Below are 21177 nucleotides of genomic sequence, written 5' to 3'. Positions count from 1 at the left end.
AAATCTATCCATCTACCTCTCTTACTGTAACCATACGCTCATCTATAAAGTGGTGGAAAGAAATATTAGAACACTAAAATTGTCAGAAGCTTTAAAATGTTTATATATATATATCTTTATCTGTAGCTGTCAGTAGAAATTGTCATTGTACATTTCCACACATTCATTTGGCAATTACTTTTAAAAGTGCAGTCACAAGTTTGTGCTCCACACAGTGATCTGATCTCATCATCATCCAATCTGTCTGAAATTAACAGACTGAGATGGAATAAATTCAGAAGAACTATAGCAACATCTCCAAGCGCTTCAAGAAAGCTACCTGCAAAGCTCCTGAGAAACTATGAGCAAGTGCAGAGGTCAAAAGCTGAGTTAAACACAAAGTATGATCACACCAAATTTATATTTACTTAATTATATTCATTAAATTCTTTGACAGCATCTTCATTTTACTGTTTTTCTCAAGTTCACAAGGGTTATTTGAACATCTTGTAGAAATTGCCACAGTTCTACAGGATTTATTCTGTGTCAATTAATCTTATTGTTATTTCAGACAGACAAAATTTTACCGATTTGTTAAAATTAATGTCAAAATATATGTTTTGAAATGTAAACTGATATTTCATACTGACTACTCTAAAAAAGAGAAAACAGAATTAAAATCATTTTTAGCCAATAACATTGGTCACCACATTTTGGCTGTCTGTCCATCTGTCCAGCTATTTATACATCTGTCTGTCTGACCATCCATTTAATCATCTATATGTCTCTATGTCTCATCCATCCATCCATCCATCTACCTTTTTGTCTGTCTGTCTATCTTTTTGTCGATACACTGATCTGTCTGTCTGACCAAACGGTTAAAATAAAACTTTGATTTGTGATATTGTATTTTCAGTATTCAACCCCAAACAGCATTGCTCCCTGTGTGGAAAAGAGTCTCCAGTTGGAAGCGTGGGTCTGAACACATGGGTTTGTGTCCTTTTAAATTAGAAATTTGTAATTAATGAAATGAAGAGACATACAGCCAAGTATGGTTACCCATACTCAGAATTTTTGCTCTGCATTTAACCCATCCAAAGTGCAAACACACAGCAGTGAACACACACACACTGTGAACACACACCAGGAGCAGTGGGCAGCCGTTTATGCTGCGGCGCCCGGGGGGGCAGTTGGGGGTTCAGTGCCTTGCTCAAGGACACCTCAGTCGTGTTATTAACGGCCTGGGACTCGAATTAACAACCTTAGGGTTAGGAGTTAAACTCTCTAACCACTAGACCGAAAATTATTTCAACTAAATAGATAATTATTATGGAGATAATTAGTATGCAGTTAATCTAGAAATGACATTACATCATATATTAAATAGTATTTTGTTTTAGGTAAATACAGATCAAAATGTTTTATTATTTTTACTGTGTGTTCTATTGTGTACATTTTAATTTGATGTGTTTAAACTGAAATTACTATTACTTTCTTATTAATGGAGTATTAAAAGAATGTAGTAGAGTTTATTTTTAACTTAATATGTTCAATATAATTAAAAATTAAGTTTACTTGTGATCATTTGTATTTCCGCTAGATTCAGTGCAGCAACTGTGAAAGATGGTACCACGCTGTCTGTCTTGGAATGAAGAAAAAAGAGGTACACAAATGGAAGACGAGAAAGTGGTTGTGTGTTTTCTGTAAGTAAAAAGTACTTTATAAGTGTAGGTGTTAAAATATATCGTTTAATCTTATTTATTTTTTGTTGTTGTTGTTTTTTGTTTTGATCAGTTCTTTATAAATGTTAAAATCAGTAAATTTTAAAATCAGTATACATTTTTGATCAGTGTATAAATACCAGTTCTGTCAAAAGGGCTATTGTACTGTTGGCTGTTGTTGTTTCAATTTAGTTTACAGTATCAACAGAAAAATTCTGCATTACATTCATTTTGTAATTGTCAGGATGTAAATAAGGTACGATTTGTAAATGCAACTACCTTGTGCAACAGTAAGGATTAAATGTGAGGTTGTGTAAAATTACCACTGTCCCCCTCTATTAACTGGCACTGCTTTCTTATCTCCCTTATTCTCCAACTCCCCTACAGTTTTACCGCAGTGATATCACAGCGCCTGCTGTGCTCATGTTACGGCTGCACCGTTCCTTGATTTTTATGCTAGAATGAGTATAGTTCCTAATCCTATCGGCCTTTACTTTACATTTTCTGCCAGTCTTAGTACACAATATAACTACAAAAGAGGCTTTTTTAAAAATAGGAAAATATCGAAACTCTTTGGTTATTTTTAAACGCCATGCTACTGGTCTAATTGGAGTCTGTGATCTATGCTAAGCTATGCTAAAAGTGCTATTCACAGACCCGGAGATTGGCTGAATAGATAAAAAAATGGTGAAACTCAACGTAATAACTCTAGAGGAGTCTAAGAATGAGCCTATTTCCAAAAAAGTGGAATGTTCCTTTAATATGTTAATAATACTTAACTGTGCATGTTAACTTGAACAATATGTTTTAAAATTAAATTAAAATAAATTATGCATTTAGCAGACGCTTTTATCCAAAGCGACTTTAAGTACATTCAGGCTACTCATTTTTACCTATTATGTGTTCCCGGGGAATCGAACCCACAACCTTGCTCTACCACTTGAGCTACAGGAACAATATTTTCTTTATGTTTTATAATATTAATTCTATAATTACAACACTCAGTTGTGTATCTGTTAACATCAGTTAATGTATCATGAATTAACATGAACACAAATAAATCAAGTGATATTAAAACAAAGAAACATTAAAAGATTAATCAATGCTTTAAAAATATATACTGTTAACATTAAGTTAATGTATTTTAATGCTTTAAATAGTGTGAAAAAATTAGACATATTTTGAAGTACTACCAAAACTTGTAATAATGTAAAAACACTATTTACATTTCAATGATCTAGTTGTAGTATTTACTTGTGCAGTAAGAATATAAAACTATACTTACAGTACAGTACATACTAACATATTTTATTTATTTGTTGCTCATTGTATCTTCTTGAATTTAGCAGGACCATGCTCACATTTCTCATCCTATCCATCTAGTGGACAACTACAGTATCACAGCCTTCATCGAGAATGAGTCAGTCTATTGATCGTTATCTGGCTCGGCTATGTGTTCATCTTCAGTTCTCTCTTCACAGCAGTTCAGTCAGTGTACTGTTTGAGTACATGAATTACTCCAGGATATTGGTTTGTTTGAATTCAGATGGAGTGTCAGCCACATTAAAAAAGTGAACAGCTTGGGCCCTATTTTAACGATCTGAAACGCAAGTGTCAAAGCGCGAAGCGCAAGTAACTTTGTGGGCGGGTCTCAGCGCTGTTGCTATTTTCCCGGCGGGATAAATGGCTCTTGCGCCCGGCACAAAACTAAAATGGGTTGGTCTGAAGTAGCTTCATTATTCATAGGTGTGGTTTGGGCGTAACGTGAAATAAACCAATCAGAGCGTCATCCAACATTCCCTTTAAAAGCAGGTGCGCAAGTTCCATTATGGATTGCTATTATTATGGCGTATTTACCAGGCGCACGCCAGGAGCGGTTCACAGCCGAGGAGACTGATGTTCTTGTAAGAGCAGTGAAAGACAGAGAAGTTGTGTTGTATGGGGATGGGAGAAACCCACCCAAAATACACCACAATGATTTCCGTCATCTCTTGTGTTAATATTTTTTTTAGTGTAACAATTTATGATTTGCAAAAATAACTGTTGCATCTGTGTAGATTACATGAGAAAAGTGTATGCGCATTGTGCACGCTATACATTATGGTCAAGCATGCGCCCTTAAAATAGCATAAGGAACAACGCGCAACGCGCCACTGACTTTAGACTAGGTTTTTTCTGGTCAGTGGCGCAATTGTTTAATGGAACAGCAAAATAGCACCAGGGATTGTTTGCGCCGGAACACGCCTCCTTTTTTGCGCTGAACCGCCCAGGGAGCGCAAGTTCATTCACTAGTTTAGCGACGTGCTTCTGTGGAGGGAAAAGCGCGCTTTGCGCGGGTGCAAAATAGGAATGACACATGCGTCGGTGTACAAAGTCAATTGCGCTGGGTGCAAGATAGGGCCCCTTAAGTCATTTGTGGATTAATGCGTATTGGAGATGCAAATCGTTTAAAACGATTCAGTTCGATTTGGTGAACTGGTTCAAGAAGATCCGGTTACATCGAGTGATTCTTTCACAAACTAGAAAACACTAAACTGCTGTGTTTTGAACTCTCTCACAACAGACACGGAAGAGAAAACAATGCTAAATAAAGTCGTAGTTTTTGCTATTTTTGGACCAAAATGTTTTTTCGATGTTTCAAATAATTCTAACTGACCCTCTGATGTCACATGGACTACTTTGATTATGTTTTTCTTACCTTTCTGGACATGGACAGTATACTGTACACACAGTTTCAATGGAGAGGCTGAGAGCTCTCAGACTAAATCTAAAATATCTTAAAGGTCCTGTTTTTCGTGCTTTTTTGAAGCTTTGATTGTGTTTACAGTGTGCAATATAACGTGTTTATGTTTTGCATGTAAAAAAAACAGTATTTTTCACACAATTCACCTATCTGTATACCGCTGTTCTCACTGTCCTAAAAACGGGCTGATTACTTCCTTGTTCTATAAAGTCCCTCCTTCAGAAATACGTAACGAGTTCTGATTGTGCCGGCGGTTCCTGTGTTGTGATTGGACACCAGCGTCCCTGGGAAGGCCAAACAAAGGAGATTGGACTCAAAGATGAAAATAACAGAGTTTCGACTGCATGGCGACAAACACAAACGCAACTCTTCCTCTTCTCCATCGGCGCGCAACAAGACCGTGCCCCCTTTTTTTTGTATTCCTGTGGGCGGAGGTTTGTCAAAAAACTGTTTTAGTGATGTCATTACTGCAGGAACTAGAGCGATGTAGTCCAAACGGGTTGTTCGTTGTAGGTGAATTCTGTTAAATAAAATATATATTATATTGCCTTTATTTAACCAGGAGAGAACCTCACTGAGATTAAGAATCTCGTCCTGGCCAAGATAGGTGGGCCAGTTATTTTAAAACACATATGACAAACAACACATCACAACAATAAAATATCTGTAATATACAGCACTAGAACTATTTGCAAATCATTAAATAATTTTCCACTCTATGCTAAAGTGTTTTAAATTTACTAGAAGGCTCCAACTGATTTAGTTGCAATTTAATTTGAAGAGAGTTCCAGTCTGATGGTGCAGCATGTTCAAAAGCAGTTTTACCTAGATTAGTTCAAGCTGTGGGTACATGAAGATTATAATAAGACTGGGAACCCAATGAGTAGCTACCAACTACTTTTTGTTGAAGCAAACAACAGGGATAGGATGGCGAGAAACCCATTATTGCTTTGGAAATCATCCACCAATAAGTACCAATTCATTTTCCTTAGAACAACAAGTGAAGACCAGGAAACTCTAGTATATAATGTACAATGATGTGTAGAAAATTTACAATACGTTATAAATCTTAAGGCACCATGATACACAGCCTCCAAAGAGGCAAGAATATAAGAAGAGGCATGCTGGTATACTACATCCTCGTAGTCAAGAATCGGTAAAAAAAAATTCCAGACACAAGCTTTTTTCTTGCATTGAATTTTTTTTTTTTGCAAAATGAAAAGCAAGACTTATTTCTAAATAAAATCCTAACCTTTTCTTTAACTTTTGTCTCAGATAATTAATATGTGAATTAAGACAAAGTTTGTCATCAATTATGATGCCCAGGTACTTATACTCTGAGACTAAATCAATCTGTTTCCCTTGCAGAGTTTGGAGAACGACAGAACCATCTAAAGAATTTCTAGAATTTGATAACCACATAAATTTTGTTTTCTCAACATTTAAGACCAACTTTAATGTGAAAAACCTTGCTTGAATAATATAAAATGATTAGTGTAAATCATCCAGAGCTTGTTGTTGTGTAGGAGCAGAACAAAAGATGACAGTGTCGTCTGCATAAAAGTGGAACCTTGCTTTTTTCAATAATTACTTCTAAACTATTTATATATATAGTAAATAATACAGATCCTTGGGGGACTCCCATACCCACTTCCATTAAGTCTGATTTGAAACCTTCCACTTCCACCATCTAGGGACCCTACCAGATCATTTAAGAATTTTAAAACAGCCGTAATGGTGCTGTGTTTTTTACAAAATCCTGATTGGTTGATTGACAAATTGACAATGTGACTAAAAACGATCTCTTTGGTCCAAAGATTCTGCTCTGCATTAAGAAATTCAGAAGATACGGTGGTATAATTATTAGTCTGAAACAATGACCCAGATGCAGTAAAGTGTCTATTAAAACAATTGAGCATTTCTGATTTATCCACTTTTTAATACCGTTTTTTTTAAGCAATGGGAAGACCAGAAACTATTAACAGTCAGAAACTTATGTTTTTCCAGAATGTACTAGCATTTGCAGATTTTGTTTTTGTTTTATAAAGAAAATACTCTGCTTTTGCCGTCAAAACTGTACATTTGTTACGAAGCTGTTTAAAATACAACCAATCAGGATTTAAGTTGGTTTGTCTGGCCTTAGCCCATGCAGCATCCCGCTTACGAATAATGTCAGTCAATGCATTTGAGAACCATGGATTATCCTGACATTTAACTCTATATTTCTTAAAAGGTGCATACTTGTTAATAATCAGAAACTGTCATAAAAATATTTCCAATCACTTTCAATATCTGGGATTAATGTAATTTTGTCCCAGTCAAATTGATCGAGGTCGTATAAAAAACCTTATATATTAAAGTGTTTCATACAGCGCTTTGTAATAATGCTTTATTTTCTGCTTGGATAATTTTATATCTCTACCTACCGCAACAAAACATTGATCACTTATATCATTTGCAAATACAGAAGCTAGAGAATATTTATGAGGGGCATTTGTGAGAAGAAGATCTAATAATGTGGATTTAACTGGAAATTTCATGTACAGGCTTGTAGGTGAATCTACCAGTTGAAAAAGATTGTAAGTATCCCAAAACACTTTAAAACCATCAGATACCGGATGCATCCAATTTAAGTTAAAATAACCCATTAATATCACTTCTTTATAGTTCAAAGAAGTCAAATAATTCATTAAGGAGGACAAATAATCACTGGTAGCTGATGGAGGTCTATAACAACCTACTACAGTAAGCTGACATGACTTTGAAACTGTAAAATTAAGAGCTAATAGTTCATGATGTTTAGCTACAGATTCTGAAAAAGCATGATAGTCTCAAAGCATTCTTTAACATAAATTACACTGAAATTACTGTTAAGTGTAATTAACAGTTATGGGTATTATAATATTACACTTTGTTGAATTAAATGTATGGTGTACTAATTTAAAGGTATAAATGGCATGTATTTATAATTTTTTTATTAAGAATATTTTCTTAAAAATGTATTTTGGAATCCTTCTATGAATTATATTCCACAAAATCAACCATTTAAATTTAATTAGAAGGGATGTCATCATTTATTCTATGTACTGCATGTGTGTGTGTGTGTGTGTGTATTACTGTTGTCAAATTATTAATTGCACATACATGCAAGTATATATTTCAGAGAAATGTTACATTTATTTGTTACATCCATTTTCACATAATTTAAAATTGTAATAAATAAAATAAAATATATATTTAAATATATAATTTATATATTATATATTAAAGCTGCAGTCGGTAACTATTGCGGAAGAACATAGTAGCCGGAACCACTTCTCTCTGTTTATGTCTATGAAGAATCACAAAGGTACTGGGTTACTCCGCCGCGGTACCCCTGAAGCAATCTAAAATAGAATATAAACACTTATTATAGGTGTACCCTAGTGATTCAGAACATGCTAAAAACACGGTTTTGAAAATGGATTCATGGTGTACTCGCTTATTATATACATTTTGTATACTTTGAACACAAAAAAAAGTTACGGACCGCAGCTCTGATTGGTTGTTTCTCTTACTGCTCCCGGTAAGAAACAACCAATCAGAGCATTAATATGTGCTTAATTACTACTAATAAATGGCTACAATTCTATTTATACGCTAAGCAGCTAGTTAAATAGTGAAGCAAATTTATACAGTATCAGTTTAACTGAGAAGTAGTGAAATATAATCAAATCAAGCCCTATTATTTTTTCATACAAATGTAGAATGATTGTTATACTATACAAAACTGTGTCATAGGTTGTTGTTTCGTTTATATACAAGAAAAAAGTAGGAATCTATTTCCTGGATTATAAAGTTGTATGCTTTGTTTTTATTTGTAATCTAGATTTCACTCATTTCCATGTAGATTAAATATCATTTAGCTTGTCAGGACTCTACCTGTTGTGCATACTTGTGCGACTTGGCTTTACAACTATATATATTCAGATTCATGTCTGTATATTAACAATTTACATTTATATATTCAGATATATAAATATATATTTAGATTTACTTCTTTATATTCACAATTAACATTTATATATTCAGATTTACATATATATTAACAGAATTATAACTATGTATTCAGATTTAAATAGTCAGGCTTATAACTATATATTCAGATGCGCATTAATTTATTCAGAATTATAACAAAATATTCAGATATATTTCTTTATATTTAGATTTACATTTATATATTCAGATTTTTTTATCATTATTTCCTGTTTGTTGTTTTGGACTCATAATATAAAAAAAATCCGGCCTCTGTGGTTCCTCCTGATTGTCACCAGAAGCCGTCTTCACCTGAATATTGACTTTCCCCCCTGAAGTCCATTTCCCATCATGCCATACCTGACCCTGATTAGGAGCACACCTGACGCTCATTCATGGGACTATTTAAGCAGCCATTTCACACACTCTCAACACAAAGTCATGTTTTGCCCTGGCGGACATTTCTAAGCATTTCTACCTCTTTCATTGGATTACTGTGTTTGACCTTTGACTGTTTCTACCGTTTTGGATTGCGTGCTGCCTGCTTTTGACCCTCTGCTCTATTTTTGGACCTTTGTATCTCGGCTTGCCGCCTGTCCTGATCTGTTGTCTGCCTTGAGTTTTTGCCTCTGTCAACCATGTTTGTTTTTTATATGTTTGTAAATTATATTGGTGAGTTTGAATAATGCACAGTAAAGTTATTAGGATATTAATATTATTTACTGTGATGTTTTGACTGTTATTTAATAAATCACCATGGCAATGTCTTTCACGATATACAAAATCTGTTAGTGGTTCTTTAATCTTTAATATATTGGCATCATGTTGACAAAGGAGTATGCATTAATTCACAATTTATTTATTTATTTTTATTCCATATTCAAAGAAAAATACCCAATGTTCAGTTGGTTGTAGCAAATAACGGTAAATAAAAAAGTTGTCTGACTCAATGACCAAAATATATTTGACAAATTTGGTGACCTTTGGAAAAAGGTGGTCAAAAGGTGACACTATAGAGCACATATTCCACCACCATTTATGAGTTGTTGTCTGTGTCAAACTGTCATTAATACTGAAGTGAAAAAAAGGGGTTGTGAAAAATTTCCACTCTCTCCCTCTACTGACTGACACTGGTGTCTTGTCTCTATTATCCTGCTGTAGAAAGTTATTACAAAAAGAAGGTTAATTTTGGACATGCAATTTCCTAATCAGCCACTTGGGGTAAAATGAAAGGTTGTGAAAAATGAACACTCTCTCCCTGTATTGATTGACACTGGTTTCATGTCTCTATCTCCCTGCTGAAGAAAGTTATATCAAAAAGAAGGTTCATTTCGGACATGTAATACCCTTTTTTACCAGTAGGGGTTAAAAGAAAGGTTGTGAAAAATGTCCACGGCCCCATACTATTGATTGACACTGGTTTCATGTCTCTGTCAAACTGCTGTAGAAAGTTATTACAAAAAGAAGGTTAATTTTGGACATGCAGTTCTCTAATCAGCCACTTGTGGTAAAATGAAAGGTTGTGAAAAATGTCCACTCTCTCCCTCTATTTATTGACACTGGTTTCATGTCTCTGTCTCCCTGCTGTAGGAAGTTATTACAAAAAGAAGGTTAATTTTGGACATGCAATTCCCTTTTCTACCAGTAGGGGTAAAAAGAAAGGTTGTGAAAAATGTCCACTCTCTCTCTCTACTGATTGACACTGGTTTCATGTCTCTGTCTCACTGCTGTAGAAAGTTATTACAAAAAGAAAGTCAATTTTGGACATGCAATTCCCTTTTCTACCAGTAGGGGTAAAAAGAAAGGTTGTGAAAGATGTCCACTGTCCCTCTCTATTGATTGACACTGGTTTCATGTCTCTGTCTCACTGCTTTAGAAAGTTATTAGAAAAAGGTAAATTTTAGACATGCAGTTCCCTAATCAGCCACTTGGGGTAAAATGAAAGGTTGTGAAAAATGTCCACTCTGTCTCTCTACTGATTGACACTGGTTTCATGTCTCTGTCTCCCTGCTGTAGAAAGTTATTACAAAAAGGAGGCTAATTTTGGACATGCAATTCCCTTTTTTAACAGTAGGGGTAAAAAGAAAGGTTGTGAAAAATGTCCACTCTCTCTCTCTACTGATTGACACTGGTTTCATGTCCCTGTCTCCCTGCTGTAGAAAGTTATTACAAATAGAAGGTTAATTTTGGACATGCAATTCCCTTTTCTACCAGTAGGGGTAAAATTAAAGGTTGTGAAAAATGTCCACTCTCTATCTCTACTGATTGACACTGGTTTCATGTATCTGTCTCACTGCTGTAGAAAGTTGTTACAAAAAGAATGTCAATTTTGGACATGCAATTCACTTTTCTACCAGTAGGGGTAAAAAGAAAGGTTGTGTAAAATGTCCACTGTCCCCCTCTATTGATTGACACTGGTTTCATGTCTCTGTCTCACTGCTGTAGAAAGTTATTACAAATACAAGGTTAATTTTGGACATGCAGTTCCCTAATCAGCCACTTGGGGTAAAATGAAAGGTTGTGAAAAATGTCCACTCTCCCCCTCTATTGATTGACACTGGTTTCGTGTCTATGTCTCCCTGCTGTAGAAAGTTATTACAAAAAGAAGGTTCATTTTGGACATGAAATTCCCTTTTTTACCAGTAGGGGTAACAAAAAAAGGTTGTCAAATATGTCCACTGTCCCCCTCTATTGATTGACAGTTGTTTCATGTCTCTGTCTGCCTGCTGTAGAAAGTTATTACAAAAAGAAGGTTCATTTTGGACATGCAATTGCCTTTTTAACCAGTAGGGGTAAAAAGAAAGCTTGTGGAAAAATGTCCACTCTCCCCCTTTATTGATTGACAGTGGTTTCATGTCTCTGTCTCCCTGCTGTAGAAAGTTATTACAAAAAGAAGGTTTATTTTGGACATGCAATTCCCTTTTTTACCAGTAGGGGTAAAATGAAAGGTTGTGAAAAATGTCCACTCTCCCCCTCTATTGATTGACACTGGTTTCATGTCTCTGTCTCCCTGCTGTAGAAAGTTATTACAAAAAGAAGGTTTATTTTGGACATGCAATTCCCTTTTTTACCAGTAGGGGTAAAATGTAAGGTTGTGAAAAATGTCCACTCTCCCCCTCTATTGATTGACACTGGTTTCATGTCTCTGTCTCCCTGCTGTAGAAAGTTATTACAAAAAGAAGGTTAATTTTGGACATGCAGTTCCCTAATCAGGCACTTGGGGTAAAATGAAAGGTTGTGAAAAATGTGCACTGTCTCCCTCTATTGATTGACTCTGGTTTCATGTCTCTGTCTCACTGCTGTAGAAAGTTATTACAAAAAGAAGGTTTATTTTGGACATGCAATTCCCTTTTTTACCAGTAGGGGTAAAATGAAAGGTTGTGAAAAATGTCCACTCTCCCCCTCTATTGATTGACACTGGTTTCATGTCTCTGTCTCCCTGCTGTAGAAAGTTATTACAAAAAGAAGGTTTATTTTGGACATGCAATTCCCGTTTCTGCCTGTAGGGGCAAAAAAGAGGTTGTGAAAAATGTCCACTCTCCCCCTCTATTGATTGACACTGGTTTCATGTCTATATGCACTTTAACTAAAAAGCTATTACAAAAACAACGCCTACTGAGCTATAGCAAAAAACGAAGAAAGTTTGCACTTCCCCCACGGTCCCTAACTGAAGGCTCTGCTGAGAGCATTCTCTCCCGGCTTTCTGCACATTGCGACGGCTTGCACGGGGCCGTGCTTATTATATCGAGGGAAAATATAGAAAAAGAAGGATGTGAAACATTATCAGCTTTTCCCTTTTGGAGGTCACACTGTTTAGATTTTTGTAGGGCAATTCGTTTTGGAGTTATTGGCGTTTACTGCTGAATGTGTCACGAATATCGAAAACAAAACCAACTTAACCCCGCTTAGCAGTGATTGCATTGACGAGGTACATTGTGATCAGCCTTAAAGACCCCATTATGAAATACACAGTGCTGTTGTTACTTACAGATGTGGCATTTCCAAATGCTATCGTACAGCTGCTTTGGTTTTCAGCTCCCATATTTGTGTCCTGTCAGCTCTGAGTTTGAAGAATGTTGCTCGGCGAGAGTTGCTAATTGAATAAAAGCCAGTAATGGAAAAACTGTATGGAATGACTCAATAGCACACTTTACAAAACTAGGCTACAACCACACCAATGCAGCCCAACTCTGAACACTTGGGCACTTCACTTGGGTATTTTCGTAAAACATCAGTATTGTTTTGCTTCTTCTGAAGTGGTTGTTTCTTTACATAATTTCAGATTTTCCTTTCTTTAATTGTTTTTTTATTTGTTTTTGTTGTCATCCTGGCGGTGTCTAATGGTGTATGGTGATGGGAGTGAAGCTGACACAGTTGTGCAGTTGTGTGCTCTCAGAGGGGGAGGATTGTTTAGACGTGCTGCAAATGGCACTTGTGCAAAAGGTTCACCAGTCTGGGGACATCTCACAAAGCAAAGCAATTTAAAAATAGCTTACTTTGCTAGTTAAGTTCTTGATATCCAGCAAAGGAAATATGTTGGGCTGAGTGCTAGAATTTGATTTTGATTGTGTAAGGTGAAGTGTAGTTGTCATATATTGACGTATACTAATGTGTTCCCATAGTGATGTTAAGAGAAAACCTTAAATGTGGAAATGACAAAGCCAAAGTATTTTTTTTTCTTCTTCTTTTTTTTCAAGCATTTATATATGACCTTTAACTCATAGGAATACACCTGAATGCATACATAGATTTCAAGACGACATACTAGCAAGTTTTTGTTGCATTGTTGCTGAATCATGCCATTCCGTACCAATCTGGGGTCTTTGACATAGTTGTTTTTCTCTTGATCCTGGTGCTGAGAAATAGAATACTGGATATGTGATTGTATATTGTGAGACTCCACATCATACGGTTTCCTAACCATGCAGAGAACTCTGTGCATTCAGTCATACAATCTTAAAAAAATTAAGATTCTTTAACACCCATGGGATTTTTCCATTGCCCAAAATGTTTTTTATAATGGAAAACAAGTTTTTTGTCTTTAAAGTGTTCTTAAAACTAAGAAAAAAAGGTTATTTTATTATCTGAAGTTTTTATGGTTGTTCTTTTTCTTTGGAATCGCTGCAAAAAAATTTTTTTTTTAAGGTTGTACTGTAACAAACCATGGTTTACTGAAATTTGTTACTCTCTGTGCTCAGACAATTATTTTGTATTTTGCATAATAATCAATGGCCGATGCATTTCCTCTCTATGATCATACGCTCATCTGGTCAAGAATGTGCTTGAATGTAAAAAAAAAAAAAAAATTGTTTTAGATTATTCGTGTACATATACTCAAGAGTCCAACAGTCCACGTTTTTTTTTTGTTTGTTTGTTTTTGTGTGTGTGTGTGTGTGTATATCATTCATGTTTTTAAAATGAACTTTTTCTTTTTGGAGTTTTCAGTATCGACACTTTACTCACACAATTTCACCTAAAGTGGCATAGAATAGTTTATAAGTAGGCACATTGGGAAGCACCTTAAAGGGGTCATATGATGTGATTTAAATTTTTCGAACAAATTTTTTGAGACTAAAGTCTCAAATCCAAAGATAAATTCTTTATAGAAAGTTAAGACTCTGCCACGCCCCCCTTAAACGGCCTGTTCAAACACGCCCACATGTCTACATCACTATGTGGAAATATTTGTGTAATGCCACCAAATGTTCACGTAAACAAAGAAGGCGTGGTTTCAGTAAACACAGTTAGTGTTGAAGCAGCCATGTCAGGGAGATGCTGTGTGTATCTAGGTCAAAGTAAAATCTTCTGGAACACTTTTTTCATACGAGGAGCGGTTTTGCATCTCCTGTCTTAACCGTAAAACACGGTCCATCTTAGATCCGTTCGAATCCAAACCACACTCTTTGCAGAGTTTCCTTATGGCTTCCACTTAACCATCATTATGACATAAATAAAAAGCATTGACTAATTTATTATAATTATTATCTAAGAGCTCACCTTCATCTTGATCCACCATATCACATGGCTTGTTTTTTTTATTTTTGCAAATTCTGTGTTTAACACCATTTCGGATTTCCTTGTGTTGACACCAATCCAAGGAGCCCAAAAATCATAACTCGGGGGAACTACGAAGGGGTTATTCTTGCTACCTTGCATTAACAAGCACATTGTAAAGCACACAAGTTAACAATAACAGTACAATTTCTATTAATAGCAAAAACAATTAAACCAGCATAGTAACAATAATAATAACAACAACTAACTTCTAAGAAATCCCCGACCAACCATCTCTTGTGCCACTTGCTCCCAAAAGGACAAAATGTTGGTGTTTCCCTCAAAGTCTTCAGGGGGAGTTTTTATTTCACTGTTGTAAGGAGAACCTGTGATACTTTGATCTCCTGAGAAACAGACAAAACAAACATACACGAGCATCTTCGACACACCCCACAGAGTGGAGGAGGAGGAGACCTCCTCCCCTTCTGGCCATTTGTTTCATTTTAAATCCCTTCACCCATTCTTCCTTCTACTCAATCTGCTCAAAATGATTACATGAAAATGTCAATGCAAGTGAACTAACACTCATGTCTAGTACCACTGGAAATGTCTCAGTGCAACTGGTACAAAAGTAGATTAGAAGATAATACAGATCTGAAGAGTCAAGAGATATCTTGTTTACTGTGATGGGAGTGTCCTTTCTTAGGGTCCTTCATGTAAATTACCCGCTATTCCCATTGAGTTGTAAAACCACCCAGGCTTGGGACCTGAGGTAATGCAAATTCCAATTGTTAGTTCCCGTCTCCATCTCGGGGGATGTTTGTCTTGTTCTGAGGTATTTAAAGGATTGCAGCAAAAGGATCAGGGCGATTTCTGTAGCCAGAAAGCCCGTAGTGTGTTGTGTGTCTCTTCACTTCATACTATGTATTTTCTAAGGTCAGGTATGCATATTTTACTTGTAGATTCATCTTTGAGAATTTGATGTTTTGTATTGATATGATTTGATTCGTTTCAATTCGATATGTAATTGGCAAAATACATATCTACCTGACTGTAAATAATTTGTTACATTTTGATTCTATTCTGTCTTACTCTGTAATTATTGACTAGTAGATTACGTTGTATCCTTGTTAGCAACATGAGCACCCGAATTAATGAGTTAATATAAAAATAAAGAGTTAACTAGAATAATCAAATGTCAAAAGAATATTAATTAAACAGGCATTCAACCAATTGGCATTTCAACCTAAATTCGAGGTCATAAGAAAATGGAGTCAGATTAAATGACAAAATAGAGTCAGATTTGAGTTTAACCTAAATTAAATAACTCTACGCGCTGAAAAACTGAACACACAGGAAACCTTCATCCAGCACCGGATACCTTCCTTGGGCCGAGTGTCTGGACCTTACAACTGACTAAAACAAATGGAATTCATATATATATATATATATATATATATATATATATATTAAAAAAAACAATCTTTTCAATTTTAGGTAGTGTTTAATGTGGTTACTTACAAGGCACAGTAAAAACTCCTTTTTTGTTGAGGTCCATGATAACCACTTTAGGATAATAACCACAATTTATGCAGGAGTACATGTAATCATGATTTGTCAGTGCTTCAAAATGAATGTATGCATGAAGCACCGTGTCATGGCTGGGAAATTTCTTCAAGCAGGCTGAGGACTCTGATAAGTGCAGTGTGATTCTACAAGAACAATTCAAACAACATTATAGAGGCAAATTTGAATCTTAAAGTTTAAGGAATTCAAATGCAATTTCAACTTTCAAATTTTAATAATTTAAGCAGCAATATCAGGTACTATAATGGGTAATGCATAAATGCAGACAGGTCAGCAGGTGGTCATTAAAGTTTTGACTTCCGTCTGTGTACTCTTGATAGCGGAATGTCATTCTGCAGTTGCTGCAGATTTTGTAGTAGGTGGAAATCCCTCAAAAGAGAGTTTTCCTTTTCAAACTGCAGACATTCAACATTTCTGAATATTCTTCCATTAATATATATATATATATATATATATATATATATATATATATATATATATATATATATATATACAGTATTGTTCAAAATAGCAGTACAATGTGACTAACCAGAATAATCAAGGTTTTAAGTATATTTTTTATTGCTACGTGGCAAACAAGTTACCAGTAGGTTCAGTAGATTGTCAGAAAACAAACAAGACCCAGCATTCATGATATGCACGCTCTTAAGGCTGTGCAATTGGGCAATTAGTTGAAAGGGGTGTGTTCAAAAAAATAGCAGTGTCTACCTTTGACTGTACAAACTCAAAACTACTTTGTACAAACATTTTTTTTTTCTGGGATTTAGCAATCCTGTGAATCACTAAACTAATATTTAGTTGTATGACCACAGTTTTTTAAAACTGCTTGACATCTGTGTGGCATGGAGTCAACCAACTTGTGGCACCTCTCAGCTGTTATTCCACTCCATGATTCTTTAACAACATTCCACAATTCATTCACATTTCTTGGTTTTGCTTCAGAAACAGCATTTTTGATATCAACCCACAAGTTCTCAATTGGATTAAGGTCTGGAGATTGGGCTGGCCACTCCATAACATTAATTTTGTTGGTTTGGAACCAAGACTTTGCCCGTTTACTAGTGTGTTTTGGGTCATTGTCTTGTTGAAACAACCATTTCAAGGGCATGTCCTCTTCAGCATAGGGCAACATGACCTCTTCAAGTATTTTAACATATGCAAACTGATCCATGATCCCTGGTATGCGATAAATAGGCCCAACACCATAGTAGGAGAAACATGCCCATATCATGATGCTTGCACCTCCATGCTTCACTGTCTTCACTGTGTACTGTGGCTTGAATTCAGAGTTTGGGGGTCGTCTCACAAACTGCCTGTGGCCCTTGGACCCAAAAAGAACAATTCTACTCTCATCAGTCCACAAAATGTTCCTCCATTTCTCTTTAGGCCAGTTGATGTGTTCTTTGGCAAATTGTAACCTCTTCTGCACATGCCTTTTTTTTTACAGAGGGACTTTGCGGGGGATTCTTGAAAATAGATTAGCTTCACAATGACGTCTTCTAACTGTCACAGTACTTACAGGTAACTCCAGACTGTCTATGATCATCCTGGAGGTGATCATTGGCTGAGCCTTTGCCATTCTGGTTATTCTTCTATCCATTTTGATGGTTGTCTTCCGTTTTCTTCCACGTCTCTCTGGTTTTGCTCTCCATTTTAAGGCGTTGGAGATCATTTTAGCTGAACAGCCTATCATTTTTTGCACCTCTTTATAGGTTTTCCCCTCTCTAATCAACTTTTTAATCAAAGTACGCTGTTCTTCTGAACAATGTCTTGAACGACCCATTTTCCTCAGCTTTCAAATGCATGTTCAACAAGTGTTGGCTTCATCCTTAAATAGGGGCCACCTGATTCACACCTGTTTCTTCAAAAAATTGATGACCTCAGTGATTGAATGCCACACTGCTATTTTTTTGAACAAACCCCTTTCAACTAATTCAACTAATTGCCCAATTGCACAGCCTTAAGAGCGTGCATATCATGAATGCTGGGTCTCATTTGTTTTCTGACAATCTACTGAACCTACTGGTAACTTGTTTGCCACGTAGCAATAAAAAAATATACGAAAAACCTTGATTATTCTGGTTAGTCACATTGTACTGCTATTATTTTGAACAAGACTGTATATATATATATATTAGTGCTGTCAAAATTAGCGCGTTAACGCATTCGATTAATTTGAAATATTTAACGTGTTAAAAAAAATTAACGCAATTAACGCGGTTGCAGTTTTTTTTATTTCCGGTTGTGGCCCATGTGTCTTCAACGTGCAAAGAAATATGGATAAGACCAAGGAAGGACTTTTAGACGGAAAGTTTAAGTATAAAACTCTGCCGGATGGTTCTGTGGATAAAACAAAAGTAATCTGTGCATTTTGCAAAGCCGAATTTAATTACCACAGAAGTAATTCGTCTTTGGCATATCACTTAAAAGCAAAACACCCCACCGAAACCATCTCTACGGGGCCTCGCCAATGTAAATTGCAGGAGTGCGTTCGTGGTAAAATGACAAGATCTGTAAGTGATAAGGTAATGAATGCTTTGGTTATTTGGATAGCTAAAAACTGCCGACCCATTAACATAGTAGATGACGATGGACTGCGGGACATCATTAGAACTACATCCGGAGATGCCTCATACAATATGCCCTCAAGAGGAACCATCATGTCAAAAATACACACTTTGTATGACGATGTGAAGGCACAGAGGATGAACACGTTACAGCAAGCGACACACATCGCACTGACAGGGGACCACTGGACTTCTGTGAGCAATGACAACTACTTAGGCATCACAGCGCACTTCGTTGATAAAGAATGGAAATTGCATTCATTCGCACTAACCGTGTCTAAAACTGAGGAACGACAGTACGCTGAGGCATGTGCGGATCATTTTCTCGATGTGGCAAGAGAATGGAAAATCGAGGACAAGTTAAGCACACTTGGCACTGACAGTGCTCGTAATATGGTTGCTGCCGCGAGACTACTTCCATTTGAACACCTGCCCTGCACGGCCCACATTTTGCAACGAACTGTCACAGTTTCCATTCACGGCAGTGGATTTGAAAGTGTCCTAGCTAAATGTCGCAAGATTGTTGGGCACTTTAAGCATAGTCCATCCAACGCTCACGAACTAATGGAACAGCAAGTTGCATGTGGACAGAAACAAGAATCTCTCGTTCAGGACGTTACGACTAGATGGAATTCTACCCTAGAGATGGTCAAGCGAATTCAGCGAAACAAATCTCCACTGACCACTACCCTGGCTCAGCAAAAGAGCAATGTTGCCATGTTGACTACACAGGAGCTCGCCAAACTGCAAAAGCTGGAGGAACTACTTGAACCTTGCAGGTAGATTAATATTATTTTCTTCGTCTCTTGTCTGTTTTCACTATCCCCCAATCTGTGTGTGCGTGTGTGCCCGCTGCCAAGGCATGCTGCGTAAAACAAAAATAAAAATAAGTTAAGACTAGTGTAAAACATTATTAAAAAGGTGAAGAAGAAATAAATATGGTGTTGAACAATGTAATGTAAATAAAATACAATTGTGTATGTGTGTGTGTATATGTGTGTGTGTGTGTGAGAGAGAGAGAGAGAGAGAGAGAGAGAATGAGCGAGAGTGAGAGTGTAAGTGTACATGTTACATACTGGCACAAAATTAGTTTCTTTGCATTTAAAAGCAACATCTTGTGCTTTCCATTGCAGATATGTAACTGAACTGCTGGGAGGAGAGCAGTACATCTCCTGCTCAGTGGTATTGCCAGCCTTGTGCCACTTGTTCAAAATTATGGAGTCCACAGAGGATGATCCAGCCTATGTAGTTCAATTCAAAAATGATTTTACTTCAGGCCTATCTAAAAGGAAGGACAGCACTAATCTCACATGGCTGAAGATCGCTACTGCAATTGACCCAAGGTTTAAAGACCTAAAGTGTCTTCCCAAAGATGAAAGGAATGAGGTGTGGGCTTCACTAAGCAAGCTGTTAATGGCACAGAGTCCTGGAAAACAAGAGTCTAAAGAGACAACAGACCAACAGCCACCAAAGAAGAGAAGGATCTCCGTCTTGCTGGTTTCTTCTGATTCAGAGTCAGATGAAGAGGAAGAGTCCATAGAACAGTGTCTTAACCACTACAAAGCAGAGCCCAAATTGCACATGGAGGGTTGTCCACTACAGTGGTGGAAAAAGACAGAAGCAACACATGCAAGGCTGGCACCAATAGCATGCAAGTATCTGTCAACCCCTGCTACAACGGTGCCTTGTGAGAGACTGTTCTCACTCTCAGGTCACATCATTCAAAAGAAAAGGGCCACATTGTCCCCTGATAATGTCAACAGACTGGTCTGTCTCAGCAACTGGCAGAATGTAAAGGAGGACTAAGCAAAATAGTTTCTACTTTATAATTAATGTTCTCAACTCTCAGCAATACAACGTTACAATGAGTAAAAATTTTTGTATTCATTCCTTTATTATTATTATTTTCCAATTTCCATATTTGCAATGACTATACTTTGGAATTTTTTTGCAGTCCACTTAGAATTCAACATCTGTGTTACAAGTTAAACAAAAATTCCAATAAACAATCATATTTTGAATTTAAATAGTTTCTTTGTCTTAAGTTTCCAGTGATTATTTACATTTTATATTTACATATCCAAAAAGTTTCAGTCTTTTAATTGCGATTAATCGCGATTAATTTTTAAAAATGGTGCGATTAATTAGTTAATTTTTTTTAATCGATTGACAGCACAAATATATTATATATATATATATATATATATATAAATATATATATATATTATTTATCTTCAATAACTCCTGTAAAGGTCAGAATCTTTGGCCTTGATGTTATGAGGATCGGCTCACTTAGCTTATGATTTTCCTTGCATTGTGAGCAGAAAGTCTCCTCTGGAATTAGGAAGTCTCCTCTGGAATTGATTTATGCACGCATGATTGTTTTGTCTTGTTGCATGGGAAACTCCATGTGATTTTTTTGGAGTCATACACAACAATTACTCTCCCAAGGCAGCTATAATATGAACTTTGGGGTTCATACACTGAAATATATTTCTTGGATGAAGGTCCAGAAATTGTTACCTCCACTGAGAGTGGCACACCTAGAATAACAGCTGTCTGCTGCCTTTCA

At 36.2% G+C, this 21177-nt stretch overlaps 1 protein-coding gene across 1 annotated transcript; it reads left to right on the top strand.

Annotated features, from left to right (window-relative positions):
* The first annotated feature begins 18262 nt into the window (after window positions 1–18262).
* LOC113072932 (zinc finger BED domain-containing protein 1-like) lies at window positions 18263–20575 on the top strand. Its single transcript, XM_026245811.1, has 2 exons — window positions 18263–19384; window positions 19739–20575. Exons 1-2 carry the CDS (start codon window positions 18315–18317, stop codon window positions 20409–20411), a joined length of 1743 nt encoding a protein of 580 aa, XP_026101596.1. The 5' UTR covers window positions 18263–18314; the 3' UTR covers window positions 20412–20575.
* The last annotated feature ends 602 nt before the right edge of the window (window positions 20576–21177 follow it).

Source organism: Carassius auratus, unplaced genomic scaffold (assembly GCF_003368295.1).
Source record: "Carassius auratus strain Wakin unplaced genomic scaffold, ASM336829v1 scaf_tig00011025, whole genome shotgun sequence".
In the NCBI taxonomy this organism is placed as follows: Eukaryota; Metazoa; Chordata; class Actinopteri; order Cypriniformes; family Cyprinidae; genus Carassius; species Carassius auratus.
The sequence above is the reverse complement of the archived record's forward strand: the minus strand, read 5'-3'. Positions and strand labels throughout refer to the sequence as shown.